At 37.8% G+C, this 24,944-nt stretch overlaps 1 protein-coding gene across 1 annotated transcript in view; it reads right to left on the bottom strand.

Moving 5' to 3' along the window:
* Positions 1–24,944, bottom strand: part of DIAPH1 (diaphanous related formin 1) — a 158,373-nt gene that overhangs the window by 131,731 nt on the left and 1,698 nt on the right. Inside the window, 2 exon segments of the mRNA XM_087930558.1 lie at positions 7,825–7,983; positions 10,144–10,170. Of these exon segments, the coding sequence (XP_087786684.1) occupies positions 7,825–7,983; positions 10,144–10,170 (186 nt within the window).

Genomic DNA, 24,944 nt, shown 5'->3' with positions numbered 1-24,944 from the left:
AATTTTAGGTCTTTTTAAGGAGGTTTTATCCTCCTAGTTGTTCTTATTTGTCTCTGATCTTTTGCCCTTATTCCTTCTCATTCTGCTTTCTCCCCTCCTTCTTGTTATGCATTCTTCTCTTCGCCTGTTGGTTCCTCATCTTTGATATTCCAACTCTCCTCTTCTTCTCATTTACAGTTATGTAACTATCATAGAATTCTATTGCCTTATCTAACGAATCCAGTCTACATCTTTTGCCATCCCAGTTCACTAATATTCCCTCTGTTACCAACCGTCTAACATTTACTTGTCTTTTAATCAATTTAACAGTCAAAAATTGATACTGCTTCCATAAATCACTTACTCTCCTAGGAATCTGTTTCAGAACTACAATTTCTTTCCCTCTGTACTGCAATGGATAATCTCTTACCCTTTTTAGTATTTCATCTCTTGTTGATTTCTTAACGAATCTCACATATACCTCCCTCGGTACCTTATGTCTCCTTGCATAGCTCGTGTTTATTCTATATATTTTGTCTATCTCCCCCTCCATCTATTGCTTTCCTATCTCTTGGGCACTTGCCAATAGCTATCATCACTTCTGGGAGGTCTTCTTTATCCTCCTCTATGTATTGAAATCTTAAGAAATAAGCTGCTTTCTCCTTTTTCTCCTGCTTTCTGCTTTTTTTTTAATCCAAAGTTAAGCCGTCTCTTCCAGGTTTTGGTTTGCTTGTGTCAACTTTTGTTTTATTTCCTTGTTTTTTTTCTCAGTTTCTTCTGATTTGTCTTTTATTTTCTGAATCCTTTGTTCATTTTTTATTATCATTTGCTGAAAGTTTCCTAATCTCACATCCACAGTCTGAATCTGTTCCTTCATCTCCTGCAAATCACCTTTCACCTCATTATGATTTTTCCTTGCTTCCTCATTCTGTGAAGTAATCACTTCTTGAATGGATTGGAGCACCGACTGTATTTCTTTTTGGAATTTTTTTTTCTTGTTGTAATATTGTGTATCTTTGGTTTAATAGGCTGGATACTGCAGATGCAGGTGTGGACGATGCTTTCTTTCCAATTTTAGTTAAGTTTGGAGCACTCTTTTTTATCTTCTATAATCAATTTACAATCTATTTTATACTCTTACAAATCTAATCTTACAAACCTATATAGTGATCAAATAATAACATATAGTACCTTACTGTTTACAGTCTACCCTATTAAAGGTTATTTCTAAATGTCAACTTTATATAAATTCCAATATTAAAATATTCTATATAAATAGAATATTTATAATAAATTATGTTATATTTATATTATATTAAATATATATCTATATTTAAAATAATCTATAGAAAAAAAGTCACTTTAAATTCAAGAGTTTTATTATCCAACTTTTCCTCCAAGTCTTGTCCAAATCTGTGTATATTATTCCACTTTTCTTCTTTCACATCTCAAAATGATTTATCAAACAATGTTTGTAATCCAAAATGGCCCTCCAAACTCCCCAATATCCCAGGGATCCTCCCCCAAAAAAGCCAAAAGAAAAAAAAAAGCTTAAAGAACCAAAAAGCCAATTCGCTCAGTCTCAAAGCAATTCCACAGAGCCTGCGATGTTTATAATCCAGAGTTCAGTGAGCTTAAAAGAATACACCACCTGTCTACAAACAAGTAAACAGCCTTGCTGCTGTTTTCTTATCTCCTGTTTTATCTATTTCAATTCTATTTCAATTCCATCTTTTCTTCTTTTTCATTTCCCAAGTTCACTTCCATCTGACGGCCAGTAGGTGTCGACCCAGCTCTATCTTCCAGCTTATAAAGCAAAAACTTAGCTTCAATATGTCAGAAAGTTCACTTTTTCTTTTATTTTCAGGTATTTTTGGATTTTTTTAAAAAAAATTGTTTAAAAAACAAAAAATACAAAAATCTCATTTCCATTAACAGTTACTGTGTCATTGTATATACATGTTTCCTATTTTGTGACTATACATTACTTTTATCCTTATTCTTCACCCATTCATACCACCTTTCCCATGTCGCATAGTATTCTCGATCCTCTTTGCCTTTCAGTTCCATAGTGAATTTATCTAGTTCAGCACAGTCCATTATTTTTTGAATCAGAACTTCATCTGGTGGTATTTTATCACTCTTCCAATTTTGTGCTAACATGAGTCTTGACGCAGTTAAGATGTATACAATAAAGTATCTATCTTTCCTCAAATTCCCTTTAATCATACCTAATAAAAAAGGTTTGAGTTCCAATTTCAATTTATATTTTGTAATCTCAAAAAGCCATCTCTGTATTTTCTTCCAGTATTTTTTGACTTCTATACACTGCCACCACATATGGAAAATGTTCCTTTCTTTTGTTTGTACTTCCAGCATTCCAGTTTCAAAGTTGGATACATTTTTGCCAGTCGTGCCAGTGCTAAGTGTAATCTACAAAACATTTTATATTGATTTTCTTTGAATGCTGTCAACAAAGTCAGCTTCCAGTTCTCGGTCCAAGTCTTTTCCCACTCATCCAAATTTATATTATGACCCACATTTCTCGCCCAGGCAATCATTGGTCCTTTAACAATTTCCTCCTCTAATTCCACCTTCAGTAGGTAATTATATGTTCATGTTATAAATTTTATATCCTTGCCTGTCAATATTTGTTCCAATTTTTGTAAATATCTATCCCTAGTTCCTTTACATTTCTTAAATTTAGTTTGAATTTGCAAATATACCCACCAATCTAATGTTATCCCTTGTTCTTTTAGTTTATCCAGTGTTTTTAATTCCCCCTGTTAATCTATCTATTCTTTATATCTAATCATTTTTTTAATGTCCCTTGTATTTGGATATAATATAGCTTCCATGGGTGAGATCCAGTTTGGTCTTTTCAAATAATGCTTATCATATGTCTATGGAAATAGGAGTGGATCTTATTTTTATTCCATAGAAAGGCATGCCACCCAATTTGAAGGTCATGACCTTCTATCCCGCCAAAATTCTTTTATTTTTTAAATTTATCCACATTCTTAACCCATAGTAAAATTGCTGCTTGATAATATGTCTCCCATTTTGAGAGTCCAAGGCTGCCTCTGGTTCGACTGTCTTGCAACTTTTTAAATTTTCTTCGTGCTTTTTTCCCCATCCATATAAATTTCATTACCGTCCTATCTAATTCCTGAAAAAAATTCTTATCCAATTTTATAGGAATTGTTTGAAAATAGTCTAATAGTTTTGGTAGTATGTTTATTTTGCCACTCAACAGAATTAATCATACGCTTCATAATGGCCCCCAATATGTCAGAATCAATACTGGGACTTGCTTGGTTAGACAAATGGGCCCCGGCGATCAAATGGGAGGATGGATTCAGAAAAATCCTTTTTGACTGGGCCCATTGCCCCCTCTTCCACCCACTAAAAAAGCCACAAGTCAGCTCGAACCCAGAGCCTGAACCAGCATCCATGGCATCCCACCTTCTCCCAGATAACCACCAGGTAGCCGACCAATACAAAGATTTGACTAAAGTATTCAGTGAAGAAGAGTGTAATGTTTTACCTCCCCATCAAGCCACTGATTGCGCCATAGAATTAAGAGCCCGGGGCGACATTACCAAAACCAAAGATGTATTCCATGACGCCTGCTGAAATGGCTGAATTAAGGAAATACATCAACAGCAATTTGGAATGAGGTTTTATTGAGCCTGCCAAATCAAGATTAGCTGCCCCCATGTTGTTCAAGGAGAAGAAAGATGGCGGATTGAGATTGTGTGTTGACTTTAGAGGCATGAAAGTAGTATGTGTCAAAAACATGTATCCTCTCCCTCTCACGAAGGACTTATTGAATCACCTGTCGAAGGGCAAAGTATTCACCAAGCTAGATCTCAGGGAAGCTTACTACCATGTCCGCATCAAAGATGGAGATGAGTGGAAAACTGCTTTTAACTGCCCTCTGGGTAGCTTCCAATTCAAAGTCATGCCTTTTGGACTTCAGGCGGCTCCTGCAGTGTTTATGCAGCTCATCAATGAGGTGCAACATCTGCACCTTTACTGAGGGGTCCTCATGTACCTGATGATATCCTTATCTTCAGGAAAGCCATGGAAGAACATCTTCAATTGGTCCGACAAATTCTAGAAAAACTTTTAGCCGCCAAATTATATGTGAAACTCTCAAAATGCAAATTCCACAAAGAGTCGCTAGACTATCTAGGCTACCGTATATCCAACCTGGGGATTGAAATGGACACAGAAAGGTGAAAGCAGTGCTGGACTGGCAACCCCCAGAACCCGGAAACAACTTCAAAGTTTCTTGGGGTTTGCCAACTTCTATAGACAATTCATTCCATCCTTTGCTGAAGTTGCCCTCCCGTTGACAGAGCTATTAAAAACGGGCCCATCACCCACCAAACCAAAGCCGAGTCAACCCCTGGCTTGGACTATGGACTGTCAGAAAGCTTTCGAAACATTAAAATGCCTCTTTGCAATGGAGCCCATCCTCAAGCACCCAGACGTGACCAAGCCTTTTATTGTCCAAACAGATGCAAGTGATGTAGCGGTGGCAACCGTTTTGCTGCAAAAAGACTCTCAAGACAGACTGATGCCTTGCGCTTATGTTTCCAAAAAACTGACAGACGCAGAGCAAAGGTGGGTGTTCTGGGAGAAAGAAGCATTTGCCATACAATGGGCTTTGTTGACTTGGAGGCATTTTCTAGAAGGGGCGCCAGAGGCCTTTGAGGTATGGACTGATCATAAGAACCTCGAACTCTAAAGACCCCTAGGAGATTATCGCCCAAACAAGTCCACTGGGCCCTATATTTCAAGCAATTCAATTTCAACATTAAATATATTCCCAGAGGGAAAACGTACTGGCGGATGCTCTGTCCGGAAAACCTCAGTTTGACAGCCACCAAGAGGAAATAGTACAAGCCTTAATGTCAGACGCTCAATTGGCCGGCCAGGTAACCACTCAAACCTAAGCTAACTGGAACCCCAAACTCCTGGAAGATAAGCTGGCTGCGGAATTGAAAACGGTCCTATTGACCGACCCTTGGTTCCTGGACCATCAAACCGAGGCGACAATAAATGATGGACTAGCTTGGAAAGGGACTAAGCTTTATGTACCCACAACCCTAAGACTACTGGAACTAAAGCGTAGCCACGACTCCCAGCTGGGAGGCCACTTCGGATTCCTAAAAACCCTACATTTACTAAGACAGTTCTGATGGCCAAAAATGAAACCTGATGTCAAGGACTGTGTAAAAAGTTGTTCAATTTGTGCCACGATGAAACACAGAACTGGAAAGCCCCTGGCCTCCTGTAACAAGTTGCTGAACCAGCCCAACCTTGGGAAGAAATTGCAATGGACTTTATTGTTGAATTACCTAAGAGTAAAGGGAATACAGTCATTTCGACTATAATTGACTTATTCTCTAAACAGGCCCGTTTTATAGCCTGCCTTTAAAGGGCTTTCATCTGCGAAAAAACTTGCAAAGCTGTTTGTGAAACATATCTATAGACTACATGGTGTACCTCACAGAGTAATATCAGACAGCGGGGTACAATTTACTGCAAAATTTTGGAGGGAATTTCTGAAATCCATTGGCTCCTCTCAAGGGTTATCCTCAGCTTTCCATCCTGCTTGTAACGGGGCAGCGGAGAGAGCTAACGCCAGGATTGAACAATACATTAGATGCTATGTAAATTATCAACAAGAAAATTGGGCTTATTACCTTTTGCAGAGGTTGCTTACAATAATGCAGTACATAGCAGCACGGGATTGACTCCATTCCAAATCAACACTGGAATGGATTTTGTCCCGATGCCAGAGTTACCTAGACAACCTCCCTCATCCATGTCCCTAACAGAATGGATGAATTCATTAAAGAAACGGCAGGAAGACACAAAAAAAGCTTTGAACAAAGCTGCAAAAATTTATAAAAAAACAAGCGGATAAACATAGATCCCTTCAACCTCCTTTTAAAGTAGAGGACAAAATATATTTGTCGACCAAGTATCTTAGGTTGAAACTGCCCAGTAAAAAGCTGGGTCCAAAATTTTTGGGTCCATTCCCAATTTCAAAGATAATCAATTCGGTCACTGTCCAATTACGTCTTCCTCGACTACTGGGGAAAATTCATCCAGTGTTCCATTGTAGTTTACTAAAACCAGCTACTACATCGATAAGACCACTACCACTCACTCCCCCAAAACCACTGACGGTACATGGGGAAACACATTATGAGATTCAAAAAATTCTTGATTCTAGATTACACCATGGCTGATTGCAATATTTAGTCTTATGGAAAGGATGCCCCCTCTCAGATGCTAGTTGGGTAAAGAGTTGGGATGTTCATGCTGATCAATTGGTTAACCAATTCCATGAGGATTTTCCCCACAAACCGAAGTGTCCCCGTGATGGGGGGAGAAGGGGTTAAGGACGATGTATTAACCCCTATGTGTGTGTTTTTTCTTTTCTTTTAGGAGGAGTTTTCAAGGGGGGGTGCCTGTCAGCTTTGAAATTCAGCTGCCACATTTTTTTTCGAGAGTTAGAGGAGTTGAAAAGTTCAAGGTTATTTTGTGTGTTGTATTAAGAATTTTCAGTTGCAGTTAATTGGTTCTCGTGATTTATGAAGTACAAAAGTGGGAGGAGAGAAGGTGGGTTCTGTGTAACGCGCCAAAAAAAAATTTCACTTGGGAAATTGCTTTTGACATGCCAGATCTGCTCCTAATAAATCAATTGGAGAGATAACATCTCAGAGTGATTGATATCATGGATACTTTCTGGATGCTTGACACAGGGTTTATTCCATTCTCCCTATATAGTTGTCCGAAATATTTTTGAACTATTTTCTTTTTCTCAGTCATTCGATATTTTAATTTTCCATCATCATCCTCCAATTCTTGTATCAACCTTCTTTCTTTTTCTAATCTTAATTTATGGGCTAACCACCTCCCTGGTTTATTTGCATGTTTGAAAAAAATCTGTTTTGCCCTTTTCACCTCTTTGACTCGCTCTTCCTGATTTATAATGTTCAATTTATGCCTAGTAAGAATTATCTCCCTCCTCATTTTTTCATCTTGTAGTTTTTTGGGTAATCTGCTTTCTAGGTCTTTAATCTCCTCCTGTAATTTATTCTGATTTTGCCATCTTTCCTTATTCCTTTTCGCTGTATGTGCTATTACCAGCTCCCTCAAGACTGCCTTTGCTATATCCCATATATTCTGTAATGATGTTTGCTCCACTGTATTTTCCTTTTAAAAAAGTTCCATTTCTTTCTTAATTTTCTCTACAAAATCTTTCTCCTTTAAGATTTGGGGATTAAGTATCCACCTTCTACTCTTCCTTTCCTTCCTTTCCAAATTATTTTTAATGAGTTATGATCAACCCATACATTTGTCATAATCTCTACCATATTTAGAGGACCTCCAGAGAGGAATCAGCCGGGGTTTCGTGGAGCCCTGCTATCCCTTGGCTGTCTTGCTATGACACCAACCAGATTTTGAAAACATACAAGTAACAATACTTGATTTCAGACTTCCATTCTTCCAGAGTGGGTAAAATGAGGATCCAAATTGTTGGGGGAAAGATGCTAACTCTATAAACTGCTTAGAGAGGACTGTAAAGTACTGTAAAGTGATATGTAAGTCTAAAGTGCTATTGCTATTTCTCCCTAATGAATTCTGGTTTTAGGATTTTTGTTTACTTGCTGTAGTAGAAAAACAAATCAAAGTCTTCCTTCCCAGAGCAGAAAGAGAATTTTTCACATCACAGAAATCACACATTCATTTCAGCATAACTATAAGCATAAGAAACTTTTAGTTTTGTTATTCTCAAGATATAATTTTAATGGTACTTACCAGCATCTGCTCAAAGAGAACCAGCACATCTTCATCAGAGATATCCTGCAATGTCTGACCTGACCCTGAAATATCTGAGCATGAAGTAGATGAATTCCTATATGTTGTATTGGGTTTTTCTTTCTCCTTCTTTATCCTCATACTGGTGAATCTCTCAAGCTGATTAATAAAATATTAAAATTAACATTAGTGTGCTTTTTCTATTCTTCTTTTCCATTCAATTTTAAATTGTGCTACTTTCTTAACTATAATATATGAGTATTTTGGCAATGTACTAGAAAAATAAAAATCAATGCTCTTTTAAATCTCTTCATACAATTCTGCTAATTACAGAACTGTGTAAAGCTTCCAGTGGGGCTTTCACTGAATTTTCAACTGAATCATTCCATTAAAAGATTACAGATCACAACAGAGATTCACTTTGAAGTATTGAATCAAATGTCTGCAAAATGCTTTACAAAACTGATGGCTTTTCCGCTGCTGTATATAAAACCTATACCCACATATAGCGTTGCAGATGCAATTCCAAGCACAGAGGTCAGTGAGAAGATTAAATGCAGAATGGTTAATGAGTTATCTGTCACTGAAATAAGGCCCAATTAAGGAGCTGTTATTTTATTAAACTGACTCTTTTGAGTTGTCAATGCTTAATAGTAGTTTGAACTGTATTTACTTTCTCACCTTTCATATATTTGATGTGGCCATTTAAGCCTAACTACCTGCCCTTTGTGACAATGTTACAATTCTATATGGGGTCAAGATGGAAGGAGCTGGAGATTATAACTGCAGATCTACTGTGCAGTTCCAGCCAAGCTCTTAGTCAGTTTGGAATAGGAAGGTGACTGAGGCTCTGGATAGGATTGCACCCTTGCGATCTCTCCTCACTCATAGACATCTCTGTGCCCTGTGGTATACAGAGGAACTGAGAGGGATGAAATGCATGAGATGTCTAGAGCGCTGCTGGAGGAAGACAGGAGATGAACTCGATTGAACACGTGTAAGAGCTGCTACTAAGGCCTACCTCGTGGCGATTCATGTGGTGAAGTGTAAATACTTCTTCAAACTAATTACATCTGCAGATAATTGCCCAGCAACCCTCTTTAAGGTGAGCAGTCTCCTCCTGGAGAAGGAGGACATTGAGGTCCACCTGAAGGGGCACACTGAGGAATTTGCGGGTTTTCTGGAAACAAAATCGCTCGACTTCGTTCCCAGTTAGATGCCAGCGAGGTTGCTGCTCTGGTGGAAGCTCCTGAGGCAGGTTCTTGCCCTCTTATCTGGGAACAGTTTGACCCTGTTGCTCCTGAGGAAGTGGACAGGATCCTAGGGAGTATATGCACAAGCACCTGTGTTTTAGACTCATGTCCCTCCTGGCTTGTGAAAGCTTCCCAGGTGGTGACTAGGGTGGATTCTGGCAGTGATAAATGCTTCCCTACAGGAGGGGATGGTGCCCCAGCACTTCTTAAGAAGCCATCGCTGGACTCCACCCAGTTGGATAATTGATGCATTGGTTGCCGATTTGCTTCCGGGTGCAATTCAAGGTGCTGGTTGTCACCTTTAAAGCCCTTCATGGCTTGGGACCAGTTTATCTGAACGTTTCTTGCCGATCACATCTACCCAACCCATTAGAGGGGGAAGGCAGGGAATGCTGCGGGTCCCATCCCTGAGGGAGATACACCTAGTGGGACCCAGAAGAAGGGCCTTCTCCGTGGTGGCATCCCTCCCTCTGGAACATCATTCCCCCAGAGATAAGAATGGCCCACTGTCCAATACCCTTCTGAAAGGCACAGAAGGTCTGCCAGAAAACCTGGGGAACGCAGAGCGGGATGGAGCCTATCAAATGGCTCGTGTGATCTGCTGTCGTTGGGGCGGGGGTGGGTGGGGTTGGGGGTGATTTATTTATTTATTTTTCCAGATTTTGTTGTATTGTACTGTATTAATTTATTTGATTCTTTTTATTGTTTTTTATTTTAAAAGTGGTTTTACATTCTGCAAGCCGCCTCAAGTCGCCATGGGTGAATAGGTGGCAATATAAATTCGATTAATAATAATAATAATAATAATAATAATAATAATAATAATAACATTCTTGCAAAAAGAATAGCATCAGGAAGTACAGTAACAGAGACAAGAATACTATACTATCTTTAAAAATGGTTGATATACTATATCAAGGTAAGCACTTCACAAAAGAGAAAAGTTATCAGTCAGAATGTTAATAAAAAAAACTCCAGGAAGAGAATGAACAAAATTTATACCAGGATTTATACATAACTTACAAAAACAGCTAATGCCAAAAATATATAACACAATTGCTCTTACCTCATCTGCCATTACACGCTTCAAGTTCTACAATTGAGGGAAATAAGAGAGACAGACAAAAATGAATCAACAGATCACAAAAAACCCAGTAGCAAAAAATAAATTGTTAGGTAGACGTTAATGGCCACAAATATTTTCATCTTAGATATACGAAACACAACTGAACTTCCAGCAGAACTTCTGGCCCTTGAAGTAGTAGAGATTTGATCTTTGTTACATTTTCTGCAGAGTTACAGGCTTTAAATGTTTTGTAAGCCAGAAGAACATGCACCCCATGGGAAAGGGGAAGGCTTGGAAATCAACCCTTTTGCTCCCCTGAATAGTCGGACTCTCTCAGACTGCTGCTTGAAGTAGTAGTAATTGGGTGAGTCCCTAGCTTTGGGGCAGGGCAACCATGCAAGTTCACTGTGGAAGAACCAGGTGTTCTTAACGGACAATAAAGGGTACCACCATTTCTTGGGCACTAAGATTTTTTTGCATATTTACCTTTCATGTGAAAGTTAGTTGCAGTCTGCCATTTCCTTTTTGTGGAACAATTGTCATTTTTGAGGCTTTGTGATTTCAAGATGGTGAGGAGGGAGGAGTTGGTCTAACCAAGCCAAAATAAAGAAGCTGGAAACTACTAAAAACTAAAGCATTGTAGAAACTATTTTTGAAACTTTTGGAGTTAAATTTTCCAGAGGATTATACTGCTAGCCAACTCTGCCGAACTTTTCTTTTTGAGCTTAAAATAAGAATCATTTGAATGGTGTTTTGAGCTCGCTGCTTGCCATGAGGAAGGGGTGAAACAGTTTTGATTTTAACTCCTTCTGATTGGTTTAGCCACCAGAGTTTTTTTAAAAAAGAGGCAGAGCCTAAGCTTTTTGGGCTATTTGTGTAAAGGGGTAATTTACCACAAAAGACTATAGTACTGCTAATTCTTTTTAATGTTTCAGTAGCATGATTAAATCCAGAGGATTTAATGCTACAAACTTAAAACTTCTAACTTTAAAAATTAACTTTAACAATTCTAAATTTAAATTTAAAAATTCAAATTTATTACATTCTACCCAAATGGCTACTCACAGGACAACAGAAAACTGGAAAGTTTATCAAGAGATATAGAATTTCTGAGACCCTTTATGAACAAATACACAGCTAAGACACATAAGTTGATCCAATCTATGGGAATAAAGCTTGAATCCAAGAGTGATTCTTTAGCTAGGGAACTTTAGAAGAAAAACCAATGTTTGAATGGAGATATGAAACAATAGCAATAGCACTTAGATACCACTTTACAGCCCTCCCTAAGCTGTTTACAAAGTCAGCATATTGCTCCAAACAATCTGGGTCCTCATTTTACTGACCTCAGAAGGATGGGAGGCTGAATCAATCTTGAGCCAGTGAGACCTGAACTGCCAAACTCTGGCAGCCAGTGGATCAGCAAAAGTAGCCTGCATTACTGCACTGCATCACTGCAGCTCAGTGGAATAGGTGAAGAATAGGTGAAGATTGGCGCACAAATTGAAGAAGACAAACTCTTTATGTGAAATTGAACCAGAAGAGAGGGCAATTTTGGAAGCACAGATTAAATTTCTGGAATGACTCACTTAGTGATGGTAATCCGCTTAGTGATGGTAATCCACTAAGTGATGGTAACTCGCTTAGTGACAGTGTCAGCTTTCAGGGAGGAGAAGCTGAAAAGATGAAGCTAGAGAAGGTTGAAGCACAGGAGCAATCAATGCCACGCAGATCGGAGCGATGGAACAAAGGGATTCCACTGACAGATATTCTACTAGTAAAGTTAAAGTGTGTAATGTATCATATGAGCCAAGGATCTATAAGGAAATATTGGCATTACCTAAAATTGAACAAATAAAATGGAAAGAAGCCATGGACAAGGAAATGAAATCCATGGGAGAACATAAAGTGTTTCCATCTATGACTTTACCACAGGGTAGAAAAACTGTAGAATGCAAGTCAGTATACAAGAAAATACTGCCCAATAATGAGATACAATTTAAAACAAGGTTAGTAGCACAAGGGTTTTCACAGATGAAAAATGTGCATTATGGTGAGGTATTTGCGCCAACTGTAAAGAGTGAAGGCACTAGCGTTGGCAGTGGCACATGGCCATAAAATCTAGCATTCTGACATAACCACTGCATTCCTCAATGCAGAATTAGAGGAAGAAATTTACATGGTTCAAGCACCAGGGTATGAAAATAAAAAGCCTGACATGGTGTATAAATTGAACAAGGCCATTTATGGGCTGAAGCAGTCAGCCAGGAATTAGAATATATGTCTAGATAAAGCATTGAAAGGTCTTGGGTTCAAGAGTTGCAAGGCTGATGGTTGCATATACACTGGAAATCCCCACCTTGTAATAGGTGGGGATTGTCAACTATTAACATTTGTGGATGATCTTTTGCTTCATTGCAAAGGATGTATCACAGATAAACGAATTTGCTAATAAGTTGGAAAAGAAATTTGAATTAAAGAATTTGGGAGAAATAAAACATTATCTCCGTGTGGAGATACAAAAAAACTGAGAAAAGTAATTATATTCTCAGTCCTCCAGCTCCTGCTATGATGGGAGGGGGCACCAGACAGGGTAATGCTAACAATGTCTGGGATTGGGGGAAGAACATTTTCTTTGTTATGTTGTGTGTGTTTGTGCGTGTGCACACACAACACACCACTCCAAGCTTGGAGATTTTTATCCACATCTGAGCTTGCAAACTGCCAATCAAGCCTAGGTTTGAGAAGACCCTCTCCTTTCTATGTGGATAAAAGTCCCCAAACTTAAAATACAGTGTGTGTGCGCACGCGTATAAACACACACACACACACACACACACACACACACACACGGTTGCCTGCCAGCAGTTTGGGAAGGCAAAGAGCTTGTGGGGCACTGAACTGTCCCCATGTTGAGTTAGCCACCATGACTTGCTCCATCCTGAGTCATCTGCGCCCAATAAGTGGCACTGAGCCAGTCACATCTACCCAGCTATGCCCACCTAGTTGTAGTGATTGGCTGTGACCACCCAGCCACCCCAATCAGCCATTCCCACCTGGCCACTGTAAGTTATCATAGTCTTACATGCAACTAGCCCTTTGACGGCAACCATAATGGTGATGTGGCTCTCAATGAAATTGAGTTTGACACCCCTGATCTTGGTGGTTCTATGTCCTCTTTTACTTTTCTCTTCTTGATGTGTTAGCTACTAAGTTATCTTTTTTTCTATATCCTTCCATGTTTTCTCAAAGATCCCCAGTCAAATTCAGGAAGTAGCACAACCTTAAACATGCATCTAATTTGGCTCTTTCTCTATGACTGGTGGGCCTTTAAAAATATTAACTGTGGCTCCATTCAGTAAAATCACCCCATGGTTTAGAAGTACTATATTTCGATTCCACAAAATTCTAAATGAATGAAGGCAAATATACATGTCCCAGGATAGTATTGCAGGATCTAATCTGATTGGATCCAGATTGAATCCTGCAAAGTTAAAAATTATTTACATTTTTTTATTTCTGTATTTCATCTAATCCTCACTTTCTTTAATTCCATTGTGTGTAACTATATTTTTGGGGTTCATTAATTTTAATTTGTTTTTAAATCTGCAACTCTCCTTTATGGGTAGAATTGCAGCAATAAAAATGAATATCCTACCTAAAATACTTTTTCTTTTCCAAAACATACCAATGAAATTAGAGAAAAAATACTTTGAAGATTTGAATAAAACAATATTGAAATCTATTTGGCAGGGGAGGAAACAGAGAGTTAAATTAAAATTATTACAAGATGCCAAAGAAAGAGGGGGATTTGGTTTATCTGATTGGGAGCTGTATTACCAAGCCCCTGCATTAAATTGGGTGTGAGAGTGGATAAAAATAAAAAATAGGAGGTTACTAACATTGGAGGGACATGACCTACAACCAGGATGGCATACTTTTTTATGGGATGAAAAACATACAGTCCAACAGTACTTCCAGAGGCATTATGTAAGACATAATCTACTTAAGGTATGGATAAAAACTATACAGCAAAATTACATAAAGAATCCAGTATGGCTCTCAACACTAGAAGCAATAGTGCATCCAAATTTTATTAATATGGGGAAAGTCATTACATACAAAAATCTACTAGATGGAAAAGGGGAACTAAAATCCAGACATGAACTGAAAGAAGGGATACAACTCCAATGGTGGGCATACCTACAAATCCAATCAAGATTCAAGAAAGACATGAAAGAATGGGACATTCAGAGAGAATTGATGGCATTGGATAAGAAACTATTAGGAATGGAGGGGAAAACAGTCAAGAGAATATACAAATATCTACTAGAATATAAAATGGAGTAATGGAGTCAAAAAAGTAATAATAAAATGGGTTCAAAATTTTGGTAATAGAGTTAGACAATTGGCAAAAGTTATGGGAAAGAAATAGAAAATTAACATTGACAACTTCGTATAAAGAGAACCAATATAAAATGTTTTACAGATGGCATCTTCCTCCAACTAGATTGGCCAAAATTAATAAAAGTACATCACCACATTGCTGGAAATGTAACATAGAGATAGGGACCTATTATCATATGTGGTGGAAATGTATAAAAGCAAAAAAAAAATACTGGTGGAAAATAAAGGTTTGGATAGAAGAGATGGTTAACCAGAAACTAGAGTTCAGACCAGAACGTTCTTACTGGGAATTATTAATGAGAAATCCAGTAAAGGAACAATATATTTAATGATACATAATAATAACTGCAAGATTGGTGTATGCCCAAAACTGGAAGAATGAAGATACCCCTACAGAAAGTGAAATAATAAGGAAAATATTAGTCTGTGCAGAGATGGACAGACTAACTTTAGAAATCAAAGATAAGGATGAGACAGAGTATTATGAAGTCTGAAGTAAAATGTATTAGTGGCTAAAGTCAAGGAAAAAGAAAGAAAGGATTGACGCTTTATAGGAATGAAAGCTAAATTTTTGTAAACCAAAGAGAATGGAATATAATGGACAAATATGAGATGATACAAATGCATGAGTATAAAAGACAGCTGTAAATATGTATATAATTGTATATAGATGTAAATAGAAATAATATGCAGCTAGCACTATACTAATAACATAAGGGAAAAAGGAAATTAACTGTTATGTGTATCTCTATACTATAGTTTGTATGGCCAAAATGATGGCCAAGAAAGTTGCACTGTGTTCAATTGTTTTTAATGTTTATTCAATAAAAAAAAATTATCTGTTTTTAGACTAACACACTTGGAAACTCAGGAATTTTGTTTCCTCTGAGTTTAGTTTATAAGTTCAGGATACACAGAGGAAAAGAGAACTAGCATATGGAAGCTGGCAATCATAACAGCAGTTTATCTTCTCACCCATAGATGGTGAGGAACAAAAAATCAAGGGAGCTGATCAGAACTTCACATTAGATCTTCCTTGTTTCTTTACACTGCTGTCTAAATTGTTCATTTTTACTTCACTTTATATTGCAGTCTCTATTTGTACAAAATGCAACATTTCTCAGACTTCTCATTTGGGTAAAAGAACTCAGCCTCCCTTGTTTTAGCATTTCACATCTGCCTAAGACATTCTCTCTCTCCCTTTGTGGTTTCAAATACAGGAAACAGGCTACCCACCCAAAGGTTAACGGAACAGTGGAGTGATGAAACAAATTAGCAAGCAAGCACTTTTGAAACTGTTACACCCAAAAGATCATCATGCTTTAATATTACTTTAAAAGTAAAAATCATGTACTGGCTGACTAAACCATTATGGCTGCCTCATTTATACTTCTGTCTAAAATGAGTAGGGTTCTAACACATCAAAATTTTAAACTTTTGACAGATGTACCATAAAAAGTCAAAAGCCCCAACACTAACAACAGAAGAAAAAATGCAAATCACACCTAGATTGAGAGGTAGTCATTACTATGCAATGACTCAAAGAAAAGAAATTCCAGGTTGTCTTGTGGTGATGAGTTCTCATTATGAATTACTACATAAGTAGCACCAACTAAGTAGCTGCTTCCTTCATATACAGTATTATTGTATGAGGGGGTGGGGGGATGGATACACAGACAGATATGACAGGATTGTTTGACTATGGAGATTCTCAGTTACCCAGGTCATGGCTGTCCCAAAGATGATTTTTCAAAAGGCTACTGGATTTTCTTTGTTTTTTCTCTTTAAGATGTTTTGGTTCTCATTCAAGAAGCATTTTCAGTTCTGACTGAATGGTGGGGAACTAGTGTTAGCACTTTGAAAGTCAGACATTAGGTCACCGAGAGTCATTGAGAAGCCTTGGGGGTTGATTGTGCCCTCTGGGTCACCTGAATCAGAGTACAAATGGGTATGGAATCTTCTTGGAACTACTGAAAGGACTCTGTTGTAAACAAGAGATAGGTAGTGTCGTATCCCTTGCCCTCTGTTGACAGAGGTCTGTTCAATTTTAACATAGATGGCCTCTTTCAACCCTCTTTCTAACCAGTGGTTCTCTTTCCAGAATGTGAGTTTAAAGAAAACTTGGATGGGAGTTTGCTTTTTTGCTTTTTCAGCAAATACCCCCAGTAGCCCCAGTAGGATAGGACTGGGAACTTTTTTCTCACTTGCTCAGGCCAAAGTGGAACATTTTCATTTTCCCATCTTTGAATGAATTGGCAACAAGTTTGTTCGGGTGGAATGTGAGGCTTTACATGCAACCCTCCACAAATAAAATGAAAACTCCTTGCTTGCAATATTTACATTTCAAAAATTCCTGATTTAGTGATTTAATGCATTAAGAAGGTAATTAGAACAGAAAAGTGACTAAATAAGTGGGTCAGAGAAATGCTATGGACAGTGTACCTAGGCTTCAGTAAGGTATTTGACAAAGTAGAGCACATGCTACTTCTTGGTAAGATAGAACAATATGGGACACACAGTACAACCACCAGATCAATTCACAACTGCATGACCAAGTGTATTACATCTACATCAGCCTTTCTGGCTCTGTGGAATGGCAGCAGCAGTGGGAGGGTGGGAGGTTTCATGCGTCCGCGCCACTTGTACAAATGCAGCCTTGCACATTTGTCTGCCACTTGTGTTGGGGATCCCTGATCTACATGAAGAGAAACATTGTACTTCAAGGTTCTGTTAGGCCTAGAACATTTTCATAAAAGAGCTAGATGAGGGAATAGCAGAGAACTCATCAATTTTGCAGACAACACCAACCTAGGGGGAATGGTTAATTCTTTGGAAGATTCAGAAGGATTTTGACAGACTTGAATACCATGCCCTATTCAATAAATTGCAATTCAGTGGTGACAAAAGTAAGGTCCTATACTTAGGCAAGAAAAACCAAATGCACAATTATAGAACAGGTGGTATCTGGCTCAACAAATTGGGTTTTAGAACTGAGAAAAAGATGAAGTACTTAGGGTTTATGTTGACAAATGCAAACATAAAACTGTTCCAAAATAATTGTGTGCCTCTTTGGAGGGATATTAAACAGGACCTATGAAGATGGGACAAACTGCACCTATCACTATTGGGTAGAATTTCAATAATGAAGATGAATATTTTACCAAAGATACCTTTTTAATTCCAGACATTACCAATGCTCACAACTGTTAATCCATTTAAACAATGGCAGAAGGATACTTCAAAGTTTATATAAGGAAAAAAAAAACAAGAATTAGATACAACCTATTGCAAGATGTGAAGGAAAGAGGGTTTGGATTTATCAGATTTGAAATTGTATTTTGATGCATACTGTCTGGCCTGGTTAAAAGAATGGGTGAACCATCAGAACAAGAGGTTGCTTGAATTAGAGGGCCATGAATTAAGGTTTGAGTGGCACGATTATCCATGGTATGATAAAACTAAGTTAATGTTGACTTTAATAAATATTTTGCTAGAGATGCCAAATTAAGAGTTTGGAATAAATATAAAACAAGGTTCTCTACGAAATTGCCTCTTTGGGTGTCTTCCCAGAAGCTTTTTAAAGAAATGGTGGTGACGCTAGACTGGTGGATGTATGGTAAAATGCTATCTTTCAACTCTGACAACCTACACTAAAGTTGAGGGAAGAACTTTAATCAGAAGGTTATGTTTGCCATTGGTTGACAAATCAACAACTGAAAGAAGGATTTAAATTAGGTAAAGAGAGTTATGAGTTTGATTTCATTAAAAATGAATTGGAAAACTTACTGTGTGGAAATGATGAACATATTGCTAAGATTTATAAAATGTTATTGAAATTAAATTTGGAAAGTGAACATGAAAAACATTGTATGATTCAGTGGACCAGGAATTTTGGATAAAATGTGAAGCTTAAATAATGGGAAAATATGTGAATGAAGTGTTTAAAATTTACATTAAATTATAATATAAAGAAAAATTTTATAAGGTGATGTATCACTGTTATTTAACACCAGATAAGTTACCTAGAATGTATACAGGTATTTCAAATTAATGTTGGAAGTGTAAAAGTAAAGAAGCAACTTTTTATCATTAATGGCGGACATGTGATAAAGCAAAGAAATTTTGCAGCAAGATTCATATTTTAATACAGATTTTTTTAAAATGAAGATAAAGATGAAACCAGAAACTTTTCTTTTGGGTTTAATGGAAAAAGATGGGAAAAAAATGCAGAACTTTGAATGCAGAACTATCTTCTATAGTGTATGTTGACAGCAGCAAGACTACTGTACTCACAAAAATGGAAGGACATTTTGATTCCCTCCATGGGCTGCAGAAGCTGATAGAGTTGGCAGAAATGGTCAAATTGACCATTTTGATAAAAGAAAAGAATATAAGGATTTCCGGGTGGACTTCCGTTGCCTTCAGAGTGAGGACTGCGAACACCGCGGCCCCGTTCCAAGCTCAACTCATCAGAGGGCCCCAATCTGAGCCATAGACACCCTAGAGGAGTGGTGAAGAAAAGGGGGACCGCCTGGCAGGTAGAGAAGAGCCTCATCTCTCCTCCCTGACATGGAAAGCCCCCTCATCTGAAGACGAGCTGCAGTGGTAACTAAAATGGCTGCCACGAAGACAGAGACAGTTTGAATATCTAAGACTATGCAGGAGCAGAGAGACTGTGAATGGTGTGCAACCTGGGTGAGAATACTTTTGAATTGCTAAACATAACCCCAATAAAGATATCAGAAAAGAGGACTCATAAGGATTTTTGATTTAGCAGCGCCTTAATACTGGAGAAGAATCTGTAAGATACTAAAAAAAATAATCCTAAAAATTGAAAGATGGAAGGAAAGTAAAATGAAGAATAAAGAAAAAGTTTTTTAAAGAATAAGCAGAAAATTGGATTTTGTGATAAAAAAAGACCAAAGAGACAGGGGCGAGGTGGAATATGGAAACTGATCTAAGAGTGCCACCTGATGTCAAAAGAAAATATTGTAGATCCCTCAAGTTTTGAAAGGACTTGAATCAAGAAGAATTGAAAGAAAGAATTAAAGGAACTTTATTACTAAAAGACCCCAGAAAATTATAATACAAAATTTAACTGATAGAAAAATTGATGAAGGTATCACCCTTGGATTATTTAAAAGATAGACTGATTAACTGTTGGATATAAAGACTCCTGGACATTGGATTTATAGTTTGAAAAGCAATTCTGGTTTGAATAAAAGATTGTTTGACAATTGGATAGCAGAAACAGATTAAATAAAAACAAGGATGAGCGGAATATGCAAAGAAATTGTGTTGGAAGTACAGACTATAAAAGACACTATGAATAGAAGATTTGAGGACATTTTGAACAAAATACAGAGTGTGCCAGAAGAGCTAGAAATGGAAACGCAAATAACAGAAAGAAAACAAGAGATACAGGAAGAGGAGGAGCAAACTGACAAAACAACCAGAAAAATAGAACAGATGGAACAATAAATAAAAAGAATAAAAAGGAAATAAAACTTAAATTTATAATGATTGATGCAATAAATCAAGGGGAGAATATTTTAAGGGAAAAGCAACAGGGAATGAAATTAGAGAGAGAATACTTTGAGAAGATGGGGTAAAATTAGATAATTGGAAAAGGAGACAATGGAATATAATAGAGAAGAGAGTAACGATTAAGAGGAAGGGTCAAATAATGATAGAAAATGGGACACAAGCTTGCAAGCGATTAATGCTTTAATAAGAGGAAGAGACGATGGTTGAAAATGGGAAAGAAGGATTCCACGTGTATTATTTATTATGCAAGATACATAGTAGTTAATTATAATAAACATGAAATTAATGCTTGAGTATAGGATTATTATTAAAGATAGATAATTGATAATGATAATAAAAAGAAAATTAATATGGTAATTGTAATAAACATGGAATTAATATTTTATTACAGGATTATCAAAGATATATAATTGTTAAGTATAATAAGTATGAAAATTAATATTTTAAGAAAAGAAATGACATGTGGAGTCTGAGATATAAAAATAATATAGTCAAATGTGGTATTAGATAAAAGTGATTATATTATTACTAGAATTGTATAATTTGCTAAATGTAAATAAGATTAATATTACTTTGTTTGCCTTACGATGAGACCAGAAAGGGATTTCATTTTAAATATAACAGTGGCACAACTAAGAACCAAGAATGGGATAAATAATGCGAAATGCAAATTAATATGGATTTATGAATGGTTATTAGAATTATATAATTGGTTAAACATGGCAAGTATGACTATTAATATAACATTTATAATAAAAGAAGTAATGTTAAAATTATAGAGATTAGCATAAAAATAGCATATGAGAATATTAAGAATGATGAATTGCATTCATACTAAATTATGTAAGAAAGTTAACAATATCAATATGAAATAATTGTCAAGTTTGTTCTAAAATGTAAAATACCCTGGAACCACACAATGATGTGTTCACACAATGATGTGTTTGTAGAAATAAAAAATTAAAAATGTATTAAAAAAAAAAGAATATAAGTACCTTTGTTGCCACATGGAGACTGCTTCTGAACTTTGTGCTTGAGATGAAAAAAAAATGAAACTTTGATTTTGGGTTTTACCGATAGGTGTTTATAGAAATAGCTAGTTTGTATTACTATAAGAAAACAAAAAGTTGTGGTTTGATGTTAATGCTTTATTTTATGCAACAGAGGGAGTCAGAAATCACAACTTTTTTTTCTTTTTTCTAGCCCTTCCTTGCTTCTCTTTCCTTCTTTCTTCCCACTGTTTTCCTATCTGCTTTTGTATTTTGTATCTTATCTTGTAACCTAATTAAAAATATATATAAATTAAGTATGAGCCAGCTGGGTGCTAAAACTGCCAAAAAAATAAATAAATGTAGTTCTAGGCTGCATGAACAGAGTGGATAGCATCTAGATTCCAAGAAGTGATAGTGCAGCTTTATACTGCACCGGTAAGACCACACACTTGGAATACTGCATCCAATTCTGGTCACTATGATACAAAAAAGATGCTGAGACCTTAGAAAGAGTACAGAGAAGAGCAACAGTGATGATAGTGGGTCCGGAGGCTAAACCATACAACAAACAGGTGAGGGAACTACCCTATTTCTCAGAAAACACGACCCACCCCAATAATAAGCCCAATCCTAATTTTTGGCAGGTGGGCCTGATATTACCCTAACCCCAAAATAAGCCCAGGGGGTAGGTATGGCTGGCACAAATGGCGGCACAGACATGGGGGGGGGGGAACCTCCGGCTGCAGAGAGGGGTGAAAGTCATTCTGCACTGAAGCAGAGGCATTCTGAGCTTTCAGCAAATCCCAGGATTGCAACTCTGAAGGTTTGGAATGGAGCCTTCAGAGTTGCAATCCTGGGATACGCTGAAGGCTTGGAGTAGAGCAGTTTTCGTGAAAGGCAGGAAAATTCTCCTCCCCATTTTCGTGAAAGGCAGGAAAATGGGGAGGATAATTTTCCTGCCTGTTATCCACTCCTCTTGGAGCAGGACCCTGCAAGGCTTGTGGCATTGCACTCATGAATGGCAGCACCTCTGTGAGCTTCATAACACCGGTGCAGCTGGCATCCTACCATGAGTAGCTGCGCCAGCATATCTAAACTACGCGCAACAGCACAGCAATCCTTGCAGGGTCCTGCTCAAAGAGGCTGTACCAATGTAACGAACCTCACAGCAATGCCGCCGCTCGTACACGCAATGCTACAACAAGCCTTGCAGGGTCCTGGGATATGCTAAAAGCTTGGAGTGGAGCTGTTTTTGCAAAAGACAGGAAAATGGGGAAGGAGAGAGGGAGTTTGAGGAATGGATGACAGGCAAGAAAATTCCACTCTCCATTTTCCTGCTGCTCGCCCAAAAGCCTCCATTCCTAACGCTGAAGTTTCAGAATGCGGGCTTCTTTTGTGAAGGAGAGGAAAAGGGGGAGGGGGAATTTTCCTGCCTGCCATTCTTCTCTCAGTCTGTGCTAAGCTTGAGGAATAGCTCCTTTCGGCCACTACAGAAGCGGCCCTGTGGAGAGACAAGGGTGCACGTGGGGTGCTCCTTTCGGCCCTAAAGAAGCGGCCCAGTGGAGAGGCAAGGGTGCGTGTGGGGTGCTCCTTTCAGCTGCTAAAGAAGCAGCTCAGTAGAGAGATGAGGCGTGTGGGGAGGAAATTAAAGACACCCCTTGAAAAGACAGCCTAGCCATTTTTTCAGGGGACTAATGGGAGACTTTAACTACCCAGATATCACCTAGGAGACAAACTCTGCAGCAAGTGGGAGATCAAACAGATTCCTAACCAGTCTAGCTGACAACTTTGTCATCCAAAAGGTAAAAGCACCACTCAAAAGGTAAACCTTAAATATTGAGGTGGACCCTAACTTTATTTGCTATTGGTGCTAATAGGCAAATCTTATTATTTTTTATGTTGGTTTCTTGATTTTTTTTTTGTTGCTTTTGAGCGGAAAGGGGTGTTTCGTATTTTATTGCAAGCATAATACTTTTATATAAATCGCATTTCACACCATTTGTAAAACTATTCCACACTGAACTCTTTTTTTCCAGTTTTTCCAAAATTTCTATGGGGGGGGGGGGGACAGGGGAAAATGTTTGTTTTCTCATGGCTTCAAAATTTTTGGAAATTTTACATCTCTATGTAGGAAACATACCATTGTAATAATGGGAGACTTTAACCCCACTAATATCAACTGGGAGGCAAACTGCACCAAGTGGAAGATCGAATAGGTTCCTAACCAACCTAGCTGACAACTCTGTCATCCAAAAGGTTAGAGGAGAAACTAGAGAAAAACTATAATGGACCTAACTCTTACTAATAGAGAAGAAATGATAGAGGGACTTGAAGTTGCCAGAACTTTGGGTGAAAGTTTTAGCTGATTTTAACAAACTCCGAGACAGCCTAGGAAAGATTCCATGGATGAAAATCCTAAAGGGGAAAAGAACTCACAATGCGTAGGAAACTCTGAAAAATGTGATCATAAAAGCCCAGTCCAGCACAATACCACTGAAAAAGAAGAACAAGAAATTCAAGAAGGAACCAACTTGGCTGCACAAAGATCTCTCTGATAAACTGAAAGACAAAAAGGACAAGTACAAAAAAATTGAAAGAGGGACACCTCAGCAGATAGGCAGAACCTACAAAGATGAAGGTCAGGAAAGCAAAGGCTCAGAATGAACAAAGACTTACAACAAAAGTCAAAAATAATTTTAAAAAGTTTCTTTCAACATATTAATAATAAGAAAAAAGTCAAGGAAACAGTCCACTAAAGAGAGAAGATGGCAAGGAAGTAATAGGCAGCAGAGAGAAAGCAGAGCTACGTAAGTCATTCTTTGCATTAGTCTTCAAGTAAAAAGAAACCCAAAAGAAGCCCAACCTACCCAAAAACAACTTCTGTAAAAGATAGACTAGAAATAAAAATTAAAATAAGCAAGAGAATGGTAAGACAACATCTATCTGACCTTGATAAATATAAATCATTGAGATCTGACAGATTACATTCCAGAGTTCTGAAGGAGCTGGCAGATTTTATCTCGGAACCATTGTACCATATCTTTTGAAAATCCTGGAGCAATGGGGAAGTACCTGAGGATTGGAAAGGGGCTGATGTGGTTTTATTTTCAAGAAAGAAAAAAATAGACCCAGGAAACTACAGACCAATCAGTCTAACATCAATATCTGGGAAGATCCTGGAAAAGATAATCAAAAAACAGATCTGCAAACATCTAGAAACAAAGTTCTGTCTCCCAGCAATTTACCTCCTGACAGTAAACAGCCCGTTTTAGTTTCAGCACAGCCTGATTAGCACAAGCAGCTGACTGTGGGTTGGATCAGCCTCCTGACAATCAGCTGTTTCAAGTTGCAGGGATTGCCATCACCTACTGCTGCCTCTGTGCGCCCCATTTTCAGCCTATTCCAGGTGCAGGGATCAGAACAGGCCAAAAATGGAGCAGTGGAGGCTGAAAACAGCTGACAGTTGGCAGGTTGATCCAACCAACCATCTGCTGCTTGTGCCAAATCAGGCTGTGCTGAAGCTGGCCAGGCTGTTTGCTGCAAGGGGCAATTGCTAGGAGGCAGAGGCCGAAGGGTGGGGTCCAGTGGGTAGGCGGGGCTTCAGCACCATTTGCTGTATAAGACACACAGACATTTCTACCCGCTTTTGGGAGTGGGAACTGCATCTTATACACTGAAAAATACAGTAACTGGAAAAAAGAACTGGAAATCAGAGCAATAGGACAATGAAAATATCAGCTTGGTGTTCATCAGCTGTGAAAACTATTCTATACTGGAGAACTTTAGAAATGCATTGAATGCATTGAAAAATAAAGCATCTTATACAAATGTATGGTATATCTACATCTCAATGCA

Source organism: Pseudonaja textilis, chromosome 3 (genome assembly GCF_049901715.1).
Source record: "Pseudonaja textilis isolate UNSWEBS1 chromosome 3, rPseTex1.2, whole genome shotgun sequence".
NCBI classification, from domain to species: domain Eukaryota; kingdom Metazoa; phylum Chordata; class Lepidosauria; order Squamata; family Elapidae; genus Pseudonaja; species Pseudonaja textilis.
Note: the sequence above shows the minus strand (reverse complement) of the source record. Positions and strands in the feature narration are given on the sequence as shown.